Genomic DNA, 12,873 nt, shown 5'->3' with positions numbered 1-12,873 from the left:
AAATGCAACAAAACTCAAAACGTTTTCTCTTCAGTCCATAAAATATTCTCCCAAATATCTTGTGGAGCATGGAGATGTTTTTTAGCTAATGTGAGATAAGCTTTTGTGTTCTTCTTGGTCAGCAGTGGTTTTGTCCATGAATGCTGTTTTTGCCCCGTCTCCTTTGTATTGTTGAATCGTAAACTCTGACCTTTACAGAGGAAGGCAAGGCCTTCAGTTCTGGGTGTTGTTGGGATTCGCTTGACTTTTTCGGTGAGTCGTCGATGTGCGATGGGGTAATTTCGGCCACATCTTTTCTAGTTTTCTCAGTTGGTGGATAATGGGTTCCAACATGGTGCACTGGCGCTCCAAAGCTGTAGAAATTGTTTTTTAACCCTGTCCAAACTGATAGATCTCAAGACTTCTCGCCTATTTTTGAATTTCTTTTGGTCATGGCAACGACGTGTTTCTTCTGGACGTCTTTTAGCCTGCTTCCCTTTTATCAAACAGATTGTACTTGAGTGATTTCTTGATCCAGCAGGTCTGGCCTTAATCAGGCCTGGGTCTGGTTGGTGAAATGAAACTCAGTCTTCCCAGAAATATTTGGTTAATCACAGTCAATCTACGATTTTCAGTTTGGATGTTTTTTCGCTCACTAAATGAAATCATCATTTAAAATTGCACATTGAAGTATTCAGGTTATCTCTGCCCAATAATACAAAGTTGTTTTACACTAGTTTTGTTAGTTTTAGTGAATCAGTGTTTTTGATCAGGTGACATCCTCGGCCGGGCTCTGAAGAACCTGGATGGATTGCTGCAGATGCCGTATGGATGTGGGGAGCAGAACATGGCTCTCCTGGCCCCCAACATCTACATCCTCCACTACCTGAAAGGCACACAGCAGCTCACCGCAGCCATCATGGAAAAAGCTACTAACTTCCTCACCAGTGGCAAGTTTTTATTGTTTCCTCTAAGAAGGAAATCATTTGAATCACTTCAACACACACGGTTCAAGAAACAAGCCGACAGGAGGCAGAACATTAGCCACAGCTTTTGGTCAAATGCGTCATTTTCCTCATCTGTCAGCAAGAGTCATTGAATTTCCCAAATCTTGATGTACACATGCAGATCCATAAACAAATGGAGTCCAATCATCACCATAGCAACAATGTCTCGATCATGGTGTCCCTGTTGTTACAGGATACCAAAGACAGCTCAACTACAAAAGTGCTGACGGTGCTTACACCACATTTGGAACAGGACCAGGAAACACTTGGTGAGAACATCACTGATCAAACATGTCACAAACCAGAGAGGTTACACTGGTTTTTAAATGTCCCACCAAACAGAAGACGTTTCTTCAAGTTTTACTACCCATTAATAACATAAACATGTCTACCTCTAATACTTAAAATAATTATCCATTTAATCCTTTGACTAAGCCAACATTAACAATACCTTTTGGTTAATACTGTGTAATTTAGTAGGTAGGAAGGAGCATTAGAGCCACATAAAAATGTTATTGATCATTATTAGAATAAAGTCGAATTTTAAAGCTTAAAGTTATTTTACTTTAAGAAAAAGTCTAAATACTATTTCAATAATAAAGTCTTAATACTGTTTTGTGAAAAAAGTCAAATTCAAATCTAAGAAAACAGTTGAAATGATTACAGTTGTTGCTTCAAACGATTGCTATACCCTGTATAAAATGCCTTGAGTAGATGTAGTGAAATAAATCAGTGGTCTTGTGATACAGCATAGATCCTCTTTATTCCACGAGCGTGGAACCATCGGTATCCTTGCATCTGTACATTAGCAGCCATTTCCTTTTATACAAATCTAACCACATGCAGCTTTCTGCACCACTTTCTGCTTTTCAGTGTACTTATACTTACTGCCACACTGTTTTTATTGCTACAAGTGACATGGGCGACCGTGGCTCAGGGGGTTGGGAATCGCATCTGTAAACGGAAGGTCGCCGGTTCAATCCCTGGGCTCTCTGTCCTGGTCGTTGTGTCCCTGGGCAAGACACTTAACCCTACTGGTGTTGGCCAGAGGGGCCGATGGCGCGATATGGCAGCCTGGCTTCTGTCAGTCTGCCCCAGGGCAGCTGTGGCTACAACTGTAGCTGCTTCCACCAGTGTGTGAGAGTGAATGAATAGTGGTATATTAAAGCGCTTTGGGTGCCTTGAAAAGCGCTATATAAATCCAATCCATTATTATCAGTTCCTTCCTTGTTACTAAAACTGAGTCTGAAGTACGATTTCACTAATTCAGAGGGTAAAGCAACCGTGGCAGTTTGTCCTGAAATAACTGTGATATCCACATTTCTGCTTTTGTCTCAAAATACATTTTCAAATTTAATCTTGAAATTTCAACTTTATTTTCATAATGATCAGTATTTCTTTCTCTTAATGTGACCTCACAGCCAAACATTTCCATCGTTGTAAGACGTGTAAGTGTTGTTTTCTTTCTGTCAGGCTGACTGCGTTTGTGGTAAGAAGTTTTGCCAAAGCTCAGTCTTTCATCTTTATTGATCCCAGAAAGATCGAAGAGTCTAAGACCTGGCTGCAACATAAACAACAAGAAAATGGCTGTTTTGAAAAGTCTGGGAAACTCTTCAACAACGGAATGAAGGTAACCTGCAGTTCTTCGCTGTTAGACTGTGGAAACAGCCTCCAGTGTGGATTTAACAAATTTTATTAATAATGTCATGCATACATGCAAAACACTGTACTACATACTGTAATAGCTCACATCAGTATATTCTATTATTTTATTTAAGAAATTATTTCCATACATCTTGTTCCATTCACACCAGCACTGCTTTCTTTGTAGCATTCACACATATTTATACAAAATACAAAGTATGCACTAGAGACCAACTTGGGATTAGTATCTTGCCCACAAATATTTGGCATGCAGGCTGGAGCAGCGGGGAATCAAACCACCAACCTTCTGATTACTAGATGACTACACAAACTGTTTATAAGGTTGGAAACCCGAGGTGAAGAAACATCCATCTCACTGGAAATACAATGTCCAGATGAACAAAATCAACTTCCTGTTCATCTCTTTAGCTGGATGTTTGAACATGCATGAAGACATTGATGATACTAAAACCACATGCAGCTGAAAATCATTTTCATGACTTCATATCCCTGAATGTTGGTGCACTGATGATAAAGTGTCTATGATGTCTTCTGTTGACAGGGTGGTGTATCTGATGAAGTGACTCTCAGTGCGTACGTTACTGCTGCCTTCTTGGAAATGAATACATCCCAACATGTGAGTAGAGTCAAAGAATATCAAGGTATTCAACTGTAGAGTACACCCAGCACAGACACACGCACACACAGGCAGGTATAGCCAACTTCCACGTTTATTGATATATTTGTATTTTGACAGCTGACTCAGTCGCATCGTCTGACAGCTCGAGCCCAGCTGATCTCCCTTGGCCGCTCCTCCTCGTCTCACTATAAACACAGCGGAGGAGACCATCATTAGTCCATAAACAATATCAGCTGTTCTTACCAGCCTCGCGGCGCCGCCCCGTTGAGCCTTCCGCTCCACACCTCCCCTGCAGCTGCGCCCGGGGCCACGCCTCCGCCACACACCCCCACCGCCCGTTCGAGGCCGGGGAGCCGTCCGGCCGAGCCAACTCCCCCCCCCCGCGAGCGAGAGAGGAAATCGGCCACTGCCATCTGCGCCCCCGGCCTATGGATCACCTTGAACTTAAAGGGCTGCAACGCCAGATACCACCGGGTGATCCGGGCGTTGGCATCCTTCATGCGGTGGAGCCACTGCAGCGGGGCGTGGTCCGAACAGAGGGTGAATGAGCGTCCCAGGAGGTAATAGCGCAGGGAGCCGACCGCCCACCGGATGGCCAGGCACTCCTTCTCCACAGTGCTGTACCGGCGCTCGCGCTCCGCCAGCTTCCGGCTGATGAACAGGACAGGGCGGTCGGCCCCCCTCACCTGCTGGGACAAAACGGCTCCCAGCCCTCTGTCCGAGGCGTCAGTCTGCAGAACAAAAGGGAGGGAAAAGTTAGGAGTGTGAAGCAGCGGCTCCCCACAGAGAGCCTTTTTCACCTGCACAAACGCCGCCTGACACGGCCCCGTCCACTGGACCAGATCCGGGGCACCCTTTCGAGTGAGATCGGTCAGGGGGCTGGTTAGCTGCGCAAACCCCGGCACAAAGCGACGATAGTAACCCGCCAACCCCAAGAACCGTCTCACCTCCTTTTTCGTCCTGGGGCGCGGGCAGGATGCGATAGCCGCCGTCTTCTCCACCTGTGGACGCACCTGCCCGCCCCCCAGGTGGTACCCCAGATACTGCACCTCCCTCCGTCCAACCGCGCACTTCTTCGGATTGGCCGTGAGCCCCGCCCCCCTCAGGGACTCCAGGACCGCGGCCACCCGCAGCACATGCTCCGCCCAGGTGTCGCTGTGGATGATCACGTCATCCAGGTAGGCGGCAGCATACGCTGCGTGCGGACGCAGTACCCGGTCCATGAGACGCTGGAAAGTGGCCGGGGCCCCGAACAGGCCAAACGGAAGTGTCACGAACTGGTACAAACCGTACGGAGTGGAGAAGGCCGTTTTCTCCCTGGCCTCGGCAGACAAGGGAATCTGCCAATAGCCCTTGGTTAAGTCCAGTGTCGTGAAAAAGCGGGCCGTGCCTAACCGGTCCAGGAGCTCGTCGACCCGAGGCATGGGGTAGGCATCAAAGCGTGACACTTCGTTCACCCTGCGATAGTCGACACAGAACCGTATAGACCCATCCTTCTTCGCCACCAGAACGATGGGGCTACACCAGGCGCTGTGCGACTCTTCTATTACTCCCATCCTCAGCATTTCCGCCAATTCCCTCTGCACGATTTTTCGCTTGTGCTCCGGGAGCCTGTAGGGCCGTGAACGCACCGTCACGCCAGGCTGCGTCACGAAATGGTGCTCGATGAGGGACGTCCGGCCGGGCAGGGGGGAGAACACGTCCGCAAAACGCTGTTGCAACGTGACAACATCCGCTCTCTGGGCCTGTGTGAGATGGTCATCACAAGGGAGGGAGGCGGGAATGATAGAATTTGGCACCTCCGGCCCCAACTCATCTCTCTCCTTCACCAAGCTCACCAGAGAAGCGGTTTCAACCTCTCGCCACAGTTTGAGGAGATTGAGGTGATAAATCTGCGTGGCTCCTCCCCTGTCCGACCGAGCGACCTCATAGTCCATGTCCCCGACTCGCCGTGTGACCACAAAGGGTCCTTGCCACTTGGCGAGCAACTTCGAGCTGGAAGTAGGGAGTAACACAAGCACTTTATCTCCCGGTGAGAATTGCCTGAGCCTAGCCCCTCTGTCGTACAGGCGTTGCTGACGCTGCTGAGCCTGGAGCAAATTCTCCCGTGACAACCTCCCCAAAGTGTGGAGTTTTGCTCTCAGGTCCAACACGTACTGAATCTCATTTTTGGCGGGGCTCGGACCGTCCTCCCAGCTTTCTTTAATCAGGTCGAGCACCCCACGTGGCCTCCTGCCGAACAGCAGTTCAAAGGGAGAAAATCCCGTGGAGGCCTGGGGCACCTCCCGCACTGCGAATAACAGAGGGTCTAGCCAGTGATCCCAATTGCGTTCATCCTCGTTAATGAACTTCCGAATCATGGACTTTAAAGTCTTATTCAGCCGCTCCACCAGCCCGTCAGTCTGAGGGTGGTAGACGCTGGTCCGAATAGATTTAATGCCCAGTAATTCGTACAGTTCCCGCAGTGTACGAGACATAAACGACGTGCCCTGGTCAGTCAGTATCTCTTTCGGGATTCCGACTCGGGAGATGACCTGAAACAGTGCCTGCGCCACACTCTTTGCAGAGATGGTGCGCAGCGGAACTGCTTCCGGGTACCGCGTTGCGTAATCCACCAGGACTAACACAAAGCGGTAGCCGCGTGCACTCCGGTGAAACGGCCCGATGAGGTCCATGCCGATGCGCTCAAACGGGACCTCAATGAGGGGGAGAGGGCGCAGCGGCGCCTTCGGTATGGCCGGCTGGTTAACAAGTTGGCAGTCCGGGCAGGACGCGCACCAGCGGCGCACATCCGCTCGGATGCCAGGCCAATAAAATCGGGCCGTTATTCGCTCCAGAGTTTTCTCGTAGCCCATATGCCCTGCCATGGGGTTATAGTGGGCCGCCTGGAAAAGCGTTTCCCGGCGGCCCTGCGGCACCAACAACTGGGTGTGTGTTTCCTCAGTCTGAGTGTCACGACTCACTCGATATAACCGGTCGTTTAATAAGACGAAACGCGGGTAGGTCTGCGCGGCCTCAGGGCGCACCACGTGACCATCAATAGCCATCACTTGGTCAAAGGCTGAGCGTAGGGTGCCGTCACGAGACTGCTCCAGTGGGAAATCACCCATGGGGGACACTTCCGGGGCCGGCGGGACGTCCCGTGAGGGACCCGCCGGCTCCTCCCCCCCGGAGTCGGTGTCGGACGACCCCGCGTCACCGCTGAATGCCGCGCACACGCTACACCCCGCTTCCGGTCGTGATCGCACCCCCGCGTACTGCCCCAGTAGCTGATGAAACCCCGGCCAATTGGTACCCAGAATCAGGGGGTGCGACAGGCGCGGGCTAACCGCCGCCGTTACTCTATGCATTTTGCCCTTATACTTTAATAACAGCGGCACTATGGGATACCTGTGAACGTCACCATGCACACACCTCACCTCCACCCATTCTGCCTCCAGCAATGCCCCGGGGCGAACCAAGCTTTGGTGTACGAGGGTCTGCGTGCAGCCCGTGTCCACCAACGCCTGGCGTATACCCCCTCGAGTCCTTACCGGAATACTGTATGTCCCTCCTGGACCGGGGGAGGGTGCGGGGGTGCCAGCAACATGAAACACCTGCCCCACTTCCATAAGCGGACAATCCCTCCTCAGGTGCCCCGGCTGCCCGCACTTCCAACACTCCGGCCCCGGCGTCTGTGCTGCTCTCCGTGGCTCGGGGGCGGCTCCACTTGGCTCGGCTGCCCTGGACGGCACCAACGCCGCGAAAGGGTTAGTAGGGCTCAGCGCCGGCAGCCGCTCTGCCTGCCCTGGTGCCGGCACACGGCGTCTCGGGGCCGGCACTGGGGCCTGTTTGTTCGGCCTCCGTCCGGCGTCCCCGGGTTCCCCTGCTCCAGCGGCAAGGTGGTCTTCCGCTAGCGTCACCGCTACCTCCAGGCTCGCGGGCCGGTGGCACCGGACCCATCTCGCCGTCTCCGCTGGCAATCCCTCCGTGAACTGCTCCAGCACCACCTTGTCCACCAGCTTCGTCTCGCCCTCCGATGCTCCTGGTTGCAGCCAGCGCACCGCCGCATCGCGCAGCTGCCGGGCCCAGGCGAATGGTCGGTCCGTTGTAGCCAGCCGACAGGCCCGGAACCGCCGGCGATGGTCTTCGGCGGTGAGCCCCAGCCTGTCCACCACCGCCCGGCTCACGTCCGGGAAGCTGCTCCTCGACGCCGGAGGCAGACTCAGGGCCGCTGTTTGTGCCTCCCCAGACAGCAGGGGGAGCAGCCGCGGAGCCCACTCCTCCCGCGGCCATTGGCAAGCCTCCGCCGTGGCACGGAAGGTCTCCAAAAAAACTTGTGGGTCGTCCCCGTCCCCCATCCGGGGCACCGACACCGACAGCGGCGAGGGCTTCGGCGTGGCAGCGGCCCCGACCAGCCGTTCCAGAACTTGCGTCTGTCGGTCCGTCTGCTCCCGCAGCGCGGCCAGGTGGGCACGCTGGTCGGCCGCCTGATCCCGGCTCATCGTCGCCATCTCCGCCAGCATCTGCGCCAAGAATTGCAGAGGCTGGGCGGGTGGCGTGGCCTGTGGGTCGGACATTTCCCCACCGGCACTGTCCCGGGTTTCGGCACCACTTGTAGAGTACACCCAGCACAGACACACGCACACACAGGCAGGTATAGCCAACTTCCACGTTTATTGATATATTTGTATTTTGACAGCTGACTCAGTCGCACCGTCTGACAGCTCGAGCCCAGCTGATCTCCCTTGGCCGCTCCTCCTCGTCTCACTATAAACACAGCGGAGGAGACCATCATTAGTCCATAAACAATATCAGCTGTTCTTACCAGCCTCGCGGCGCCGCCCCGTTGAGCCTTCCGCTCCACTCCTCCCCTGCAGCTGCGCCCGGGGCCACGCCTCCGCCACATCAACAAAAAAAGGAGTAGAGTTTGAGCTGCTGAGCCAGCATCTTTACACAGCCTGCACCTGGGGTCTTGCCTGGTGTGATAGACCCCAGCCTCTATGGATCTTGTACTCAGAGCTTGTTGCTGTGCTGTTATGATTAGTGCCTCTGTGCTGTATTTCAGTCCAGCTTTTTCCAGCCACTGGTAGGATTTCTGGGTATCATCTACTTCCTCTATCTGCCGGTGGTAACATACTGTGCAGGGGCCTGTCCTTCCATGATGGTTCCTCGCCTTCCTCCTCTTTCTTGAGTTTCTGCTGCCTAAGGTATTCACTGAGCACGCTGTCAGTTGGGGCCATCTTCCTCGTACTCGTGGATATTCGTTGTTTCATCATGGAATGTGGTGCTGACACTCACCAGTCCCTGGCCTCCTTCCTTCCATTTAGCATGCTGGACTCGGGGTGAAACCCTCCATGCATGGTTAGGAACTTTCTTGTCTTGATGTCAGTGGCTTCTATCTCCTCCTTTTGCCAGCTTATTATCCCAGCAGGGTACCTGATGACGGGCAGGGCTTAAGTTTTGATAGGCCGGATCCTGTTCTAACATTCAGCTGACTCTTCAGGATTTGCCTGACCCTCTGCAGGTACTTGGTGGTAGCAGCTTTCCCAGCAGCCTCTTTGTGGTTTCCATTTGCCTGTTGGATCTCCAAGTAGTTGTAGATGTCCTCTATGTCTGCAATGTTGCCTTAGTTAGATTCCCTAAGTTCCGCCTACCTTTCCTCTCTTTGTTGTCATCCGACTACATTTCTCCAGTCCGAACGATATTCCAATGCCGTTGCTGTATATCCTGGTGGTGTGGATCAGTGAATCGATGTCTCGTTCACTCTTGGCATACAGCTTGATGTCATCCACATACAGGAGATGGCTGACAGCTGCTTCATTCTGTAGTCAGTATCCGTAGGGACAGAGCATCTCCTTGATAGATGGTGATTGTGCTATGGGCTTGAAGTTGGCCTCTAGTGTTATACGCCACATTCCCATTGAGTTCGTGATGAAGGCTCTTAAAGTCCTGTTGATCTTGTACAGGTCTAGGCATTCCAGGATTCAGCTGTGGGGCATTAAGTCATAGACCCTCTTGTAATCAATCCAGGCAGTCTCGGCTGATTGTTACAAGTAGCTGGTGTTTTGCACCTCTGGTATTCTTGCCAATGAGTGGGGCACAGGAACATGTGTCTATTCATCTTAGCCACTATGATGCCTGACAGGAGCTTCCATGTGGTACTGAGGCAGGTTATTGGTCAGTAGTTGGATGGGACCGATGGGACCGATCCCTTCAAGACTGTCCGGCCAGTTGGATGGGACCGATCCCTTCAGGACTGTCCGCCCTACAGTTAGCCATTCTGGGTGTCTCTCGTCAACTAACAGCTGGTTAATTTATGCTGCCAGACGCTCATGGAGTGCAGTCAGCTTCTTCCACCAGTAGACGTGAGCCATACTAGTGTATGGCAAGGTGCTGGCCAAGGCTGTTAGTCGTTGTTTGGCAGTTTCCATGGACAGCTTGCTATACTTCTTCTTGGGCACCGTCTTTGTCACACCTTTCTGCAGCTCCGATAGTTGGCTAACCTCCCTCCTTGATCTTAGCCTCTAGTCTCCTTCTTGTGGCTGTTCAACCTGTAGCCAAGCATCTTTCTGATCACTGCTGCTGTACTGTAGATCAGCTTGTTAGTCTCGATAATCGTGGCTGTATGTATCGCATTTACATCATCTAGCAGATCTTCACATCTTGGTAACCAGCTACGGGGAATCCAGTTTTCAAGTTTTGCCATGATCCTATCTTTCAGGTCACTTCCTCTTGCACTATAGCACTTGGGGCTTGGTAAAAATCTCGGGTGGAGGTGATGACATCTCCCCCCTGACCTGTCGTCCTGGCTCCCCCTTGCCGTAGCATTTGTGTGGCACCTCGTCAATCTCTAGCTGTGAGAGCAATACCCTTCTTTCGAATGTTGGAACACTGAGCTATTAGTTGTTTCGCTGTCAGTGTGGGTGCTGGGTATTCCATAGGTCCCTCATCCTATTCATGTAACCCCTTCTGCCAGGGTTTCTTGTATAGCAGCATTCCAACAACGCCCTATTTTCATCTCTTGCCCACCAATGCCTTCTTGTTCCAGTAGTTGATCCGGGCGACGTCCGAGCTGGTATGCATATATACATACATACACAAAAGTGTATAAACCAACAATATAATATACAATCTAATATATATATTACATATACCCCAAAAAGTTGATTCTGTTCATCTGGATGTTTTCAGTGGGAGAAACGTTTCGTCACTCATCCAAGTGACTTCTTCAGTCTCAGCTGACTGCAGCTTTCAATCTTATAAACAGGACATTTGCATAATGACTGAAACCAGCCCACTGAAGGAACAATGGGCTGGGAGGTCAGTTCCTTAATCGTAATTATGCATATTCTCATGACCATTGATCAAAGACCACTGATCAAGCACCACTGATCAATGGCCATCAGTACCATTCACAGAGAGTTGGGCAATGGCTGCAATCACAGCATTGTAAGATGGCAAAATATGTACCCTTAGGCCCCCTCCTCGATTCAGAGATGGTCTTTCCTTTTTCACGTAAATGGCCTCCTTGACCCTACACTCAAACCAGCGTTCCTCCCTGTCCAGGATGTTACATCCTCATCATTGAAAGAGTGTCCACTGGCCTGTAGGTGTGAATAGACTGCAGAGTCCTGGCCTGACGAGGTGGCTCTTCTGTGTTGTGCCATCCTCTTAGCCAGAGGTTGTTCGATTTCCCCGATGTATAGATCCTGGCAATCCTTCTGGAACTTAACACCGTACACTATGTTACTCTGTTTGTGTCGGGGTGGACCAATTTTTGGCGCAGCGTGTTTTGGGGTTTAAAAGCCACAGAGACACAGTGTTTAGAAAAAAATGTGCCTCAGCTGTTCTGATACTCCTGACACATACGGGATCACTACAGGTTTTCACTTAGGCAGCAGTTGTCCTTCTCTCCTGGATCGGCTGGAGCTTAGGTTTACGGTACACATCAGCTTTTAAATGTCCTCCATTACTGATGGAAATCTCACAGTCTAAGAAGACTAACCTGACACTTTTCATATCCTCCCTGGTGAATTTGATGTGTCGTTCCACCGAGTTAATGTGATCTGTGAATTGTGGAACGTCCTGAGAATTGATTTTCACCCAGGTGTCATCCACATACCTGAACTCTCACCAGCAAGGACTGGTATCACCACCCAACCTGTACAGTGTTTTTTCAATATGTTCTTTATATTGTAAATTCTACTAGCAGATTGCTCCACTCTTTGCTTGATCTGTACTTTCCTCTAATTGCTGTGTTTTCTATTATCACGCTGATGTTTTGAGTGACTGAATCAGGAACTCTGCCTCCTATTCTTCTCACACTGGGTTTAATGAAAGAAGGTTTCTGTTTGTCCATTAAAGTTCTTTGTTTTGATCTTTTAAAGGATCCTGTGATGAACAAGAGCCTGGCTTGTCTCAAGGAGTCTCTCAGTGACCTGAGCAACACCTACACTACAGCTCTGCTGGCCTATGTGTTCACTCTGGCAGGAGACGTGGAGACCCGAGCTCACCTTCTGCAGCACTTAGACACAGTTGCAGTGAGGGAAGGTGAGTTATCCTTTAGCAGGACATCATTCAGGCTTTATTAGCATCACTGTGACTGTTATTGTGTTTGTAGGAGGTTTCCTCTACTGGTCTCAGACAGCAGCAGAAACATCAGCCTCCCTGTCAGTGGAGATCAGTTCTTATGTGCTGTTGGCCAAACTCAGCGCCTCCCCGACTGCTGAGGATCTGGGATATGCCTCTGGTATTATCAGGTGGCTGACTGGGCAGCAGAACTATTACGGAGGCTTCTCCTCCACTCAGGTACGACACCACCCGAACAGTATGAAGCTCATCTTTGAGTACAGTCTTAGACAAAACCAGGGACAAAAGAAATAATACTGAAGCTTTCAGTTTTCTATCAGATATGTAAAACAGATTTGTTTTAGCCAGGCAGAGAAGTTTTATTCTTTAGTTAGAATATGACATTTAAGTTTTGTCTAAAAATTCATTGTTTTTACAGAATAGCAATGTTACCTCAGACTTCTGTACACCAACTACACGTAACAGCCTGTAAATAACAGATCACCTGCGAGTTTATACCTGTAATTTCTATACTTTGATAATTCTCAGTTAAAGATATTTTAACCTGTTTAACGTTTATTTAACCAGGAAGTGAACTTTGGAAAACTTGAGATTAAGGATCTCTTTTGTGAGAGGGTCTCAAAGTGGCACAGGCCGTTTTAACTTAATGTCTATTCCACTTAAGCCCATGAAATACGGAGACTTATATGCTGTGTGTGTTAACCACAATGAATCCATCCTGTAGGACACGGTGGTGGCTCTTCAGGCTCTGGCTCTCTACTCCACTCTGGTGTTCAGTGCTGAAGGTTGGAGCACAGTGACAGTTCAGGCTCCCAGCAGTCAGCTGACGTTTGATGTAAATCAGGGCAACAAACTGCTCTACCAGGAGGAGGCGCTGCAGGACGTGTCAGGAAAATACAGCCTGGAGGTGAAGGGCACTGCATGTGCTTCAGTGCAGGTCAGTGACAGCATCACGTGAGAAGCTCCTGGTTGATGTCAGAGAAAGGGTTTCTTCTTTTTCTTTTTCCTTATACAACTTCAGAGAGCATTAGC

At 50.5% G+C, this 12,873-nt stretch overlaps 1 protein-coding gene and 1 pseudogene across 2 annotated transcripts in view; one reads left to right on the top strand and one right to left on the bottom strand.

Moving 5' to 3' along the window:
• The window catches only part of LOC147333484 (alpha-2-macroglobulin-like), a 33,551-nt gene that overhangs the window by 19,249 nt on the left and 1,429 nt on the right, over nucleotides 1–12,873 (top strand). The window contains exons 24-30 of the mRNA XM_086266922.1: nucleotides 753–929; nucleotides 1,180–1,255; nucleotides 2,460–2,616; nucleotides 3,193–3,267; nucleotides 11,640–11,802; nucleotides 11,873–12,060; nucleotides 12,566–12,778. Coding sequence (XP_086123048.1) covers nucleotides 753–929; nucleotides 1,180–1,255; nucleotides 2,460–2,616; nucleotides 3,193–3,267; nucleotides 11,640–11,802; nucleotides 11,873–12,060; nucleotides 12,566–12,778 — 1,049 coding nt within the window. The remainder of the gene's footprint in view (nucleotides 1–752; nucleotides 930–1,179; nucleotides 1,256–2,459; nucleotides 2,617–3,192; nucleotides 3,268–11,639; nucleotides 11,803–11,872; nucleotides 12,061–12,565; nucleotides 12,779–12,873) is intronic.
• Nucleotides 6,661–12,873, bottom strand: part of LOC147333479 (uncharacterized) — a 167,981-nt pseudogene continuing 161,768 nt past the window's right edge. The window contains exon 2 of the transcript XR_015125451.1: nucleotides 6,661–8,019. The product of XR_015125451.1 is annotated as an uncharacterized LOC147333479 (transcript). The remainder of the gene's footprint in view (nucleotides 8,020–12,873) is intronic.

Source organism: Aulonocara sp. 'chitande type north' Nkhata Bay, linkage group LG3 (genome assembly GCF_057382095.1).
Source record: "Aulonocara sp. 'chitande type north' Nkhata Bay isolate Kocher_YH1m ecotype deep benthic linkage group LG3, A_spYH_male_GT1.1, whole genome shotgun sequence".
Taxonomy (NCBI): Eukaryota; Metazoa; Chordata; class Actinopteri; order Cichliformes; family Cichlidae; genus Aulonocara; species Aulonocara sp. 'chitande type north' Nkhata Bay.
The sequence above is the reverse complement of the archived record's forward strand: the minus strand, read 5'-3'. Positions and strand labels throughout refer to the sequence as shown.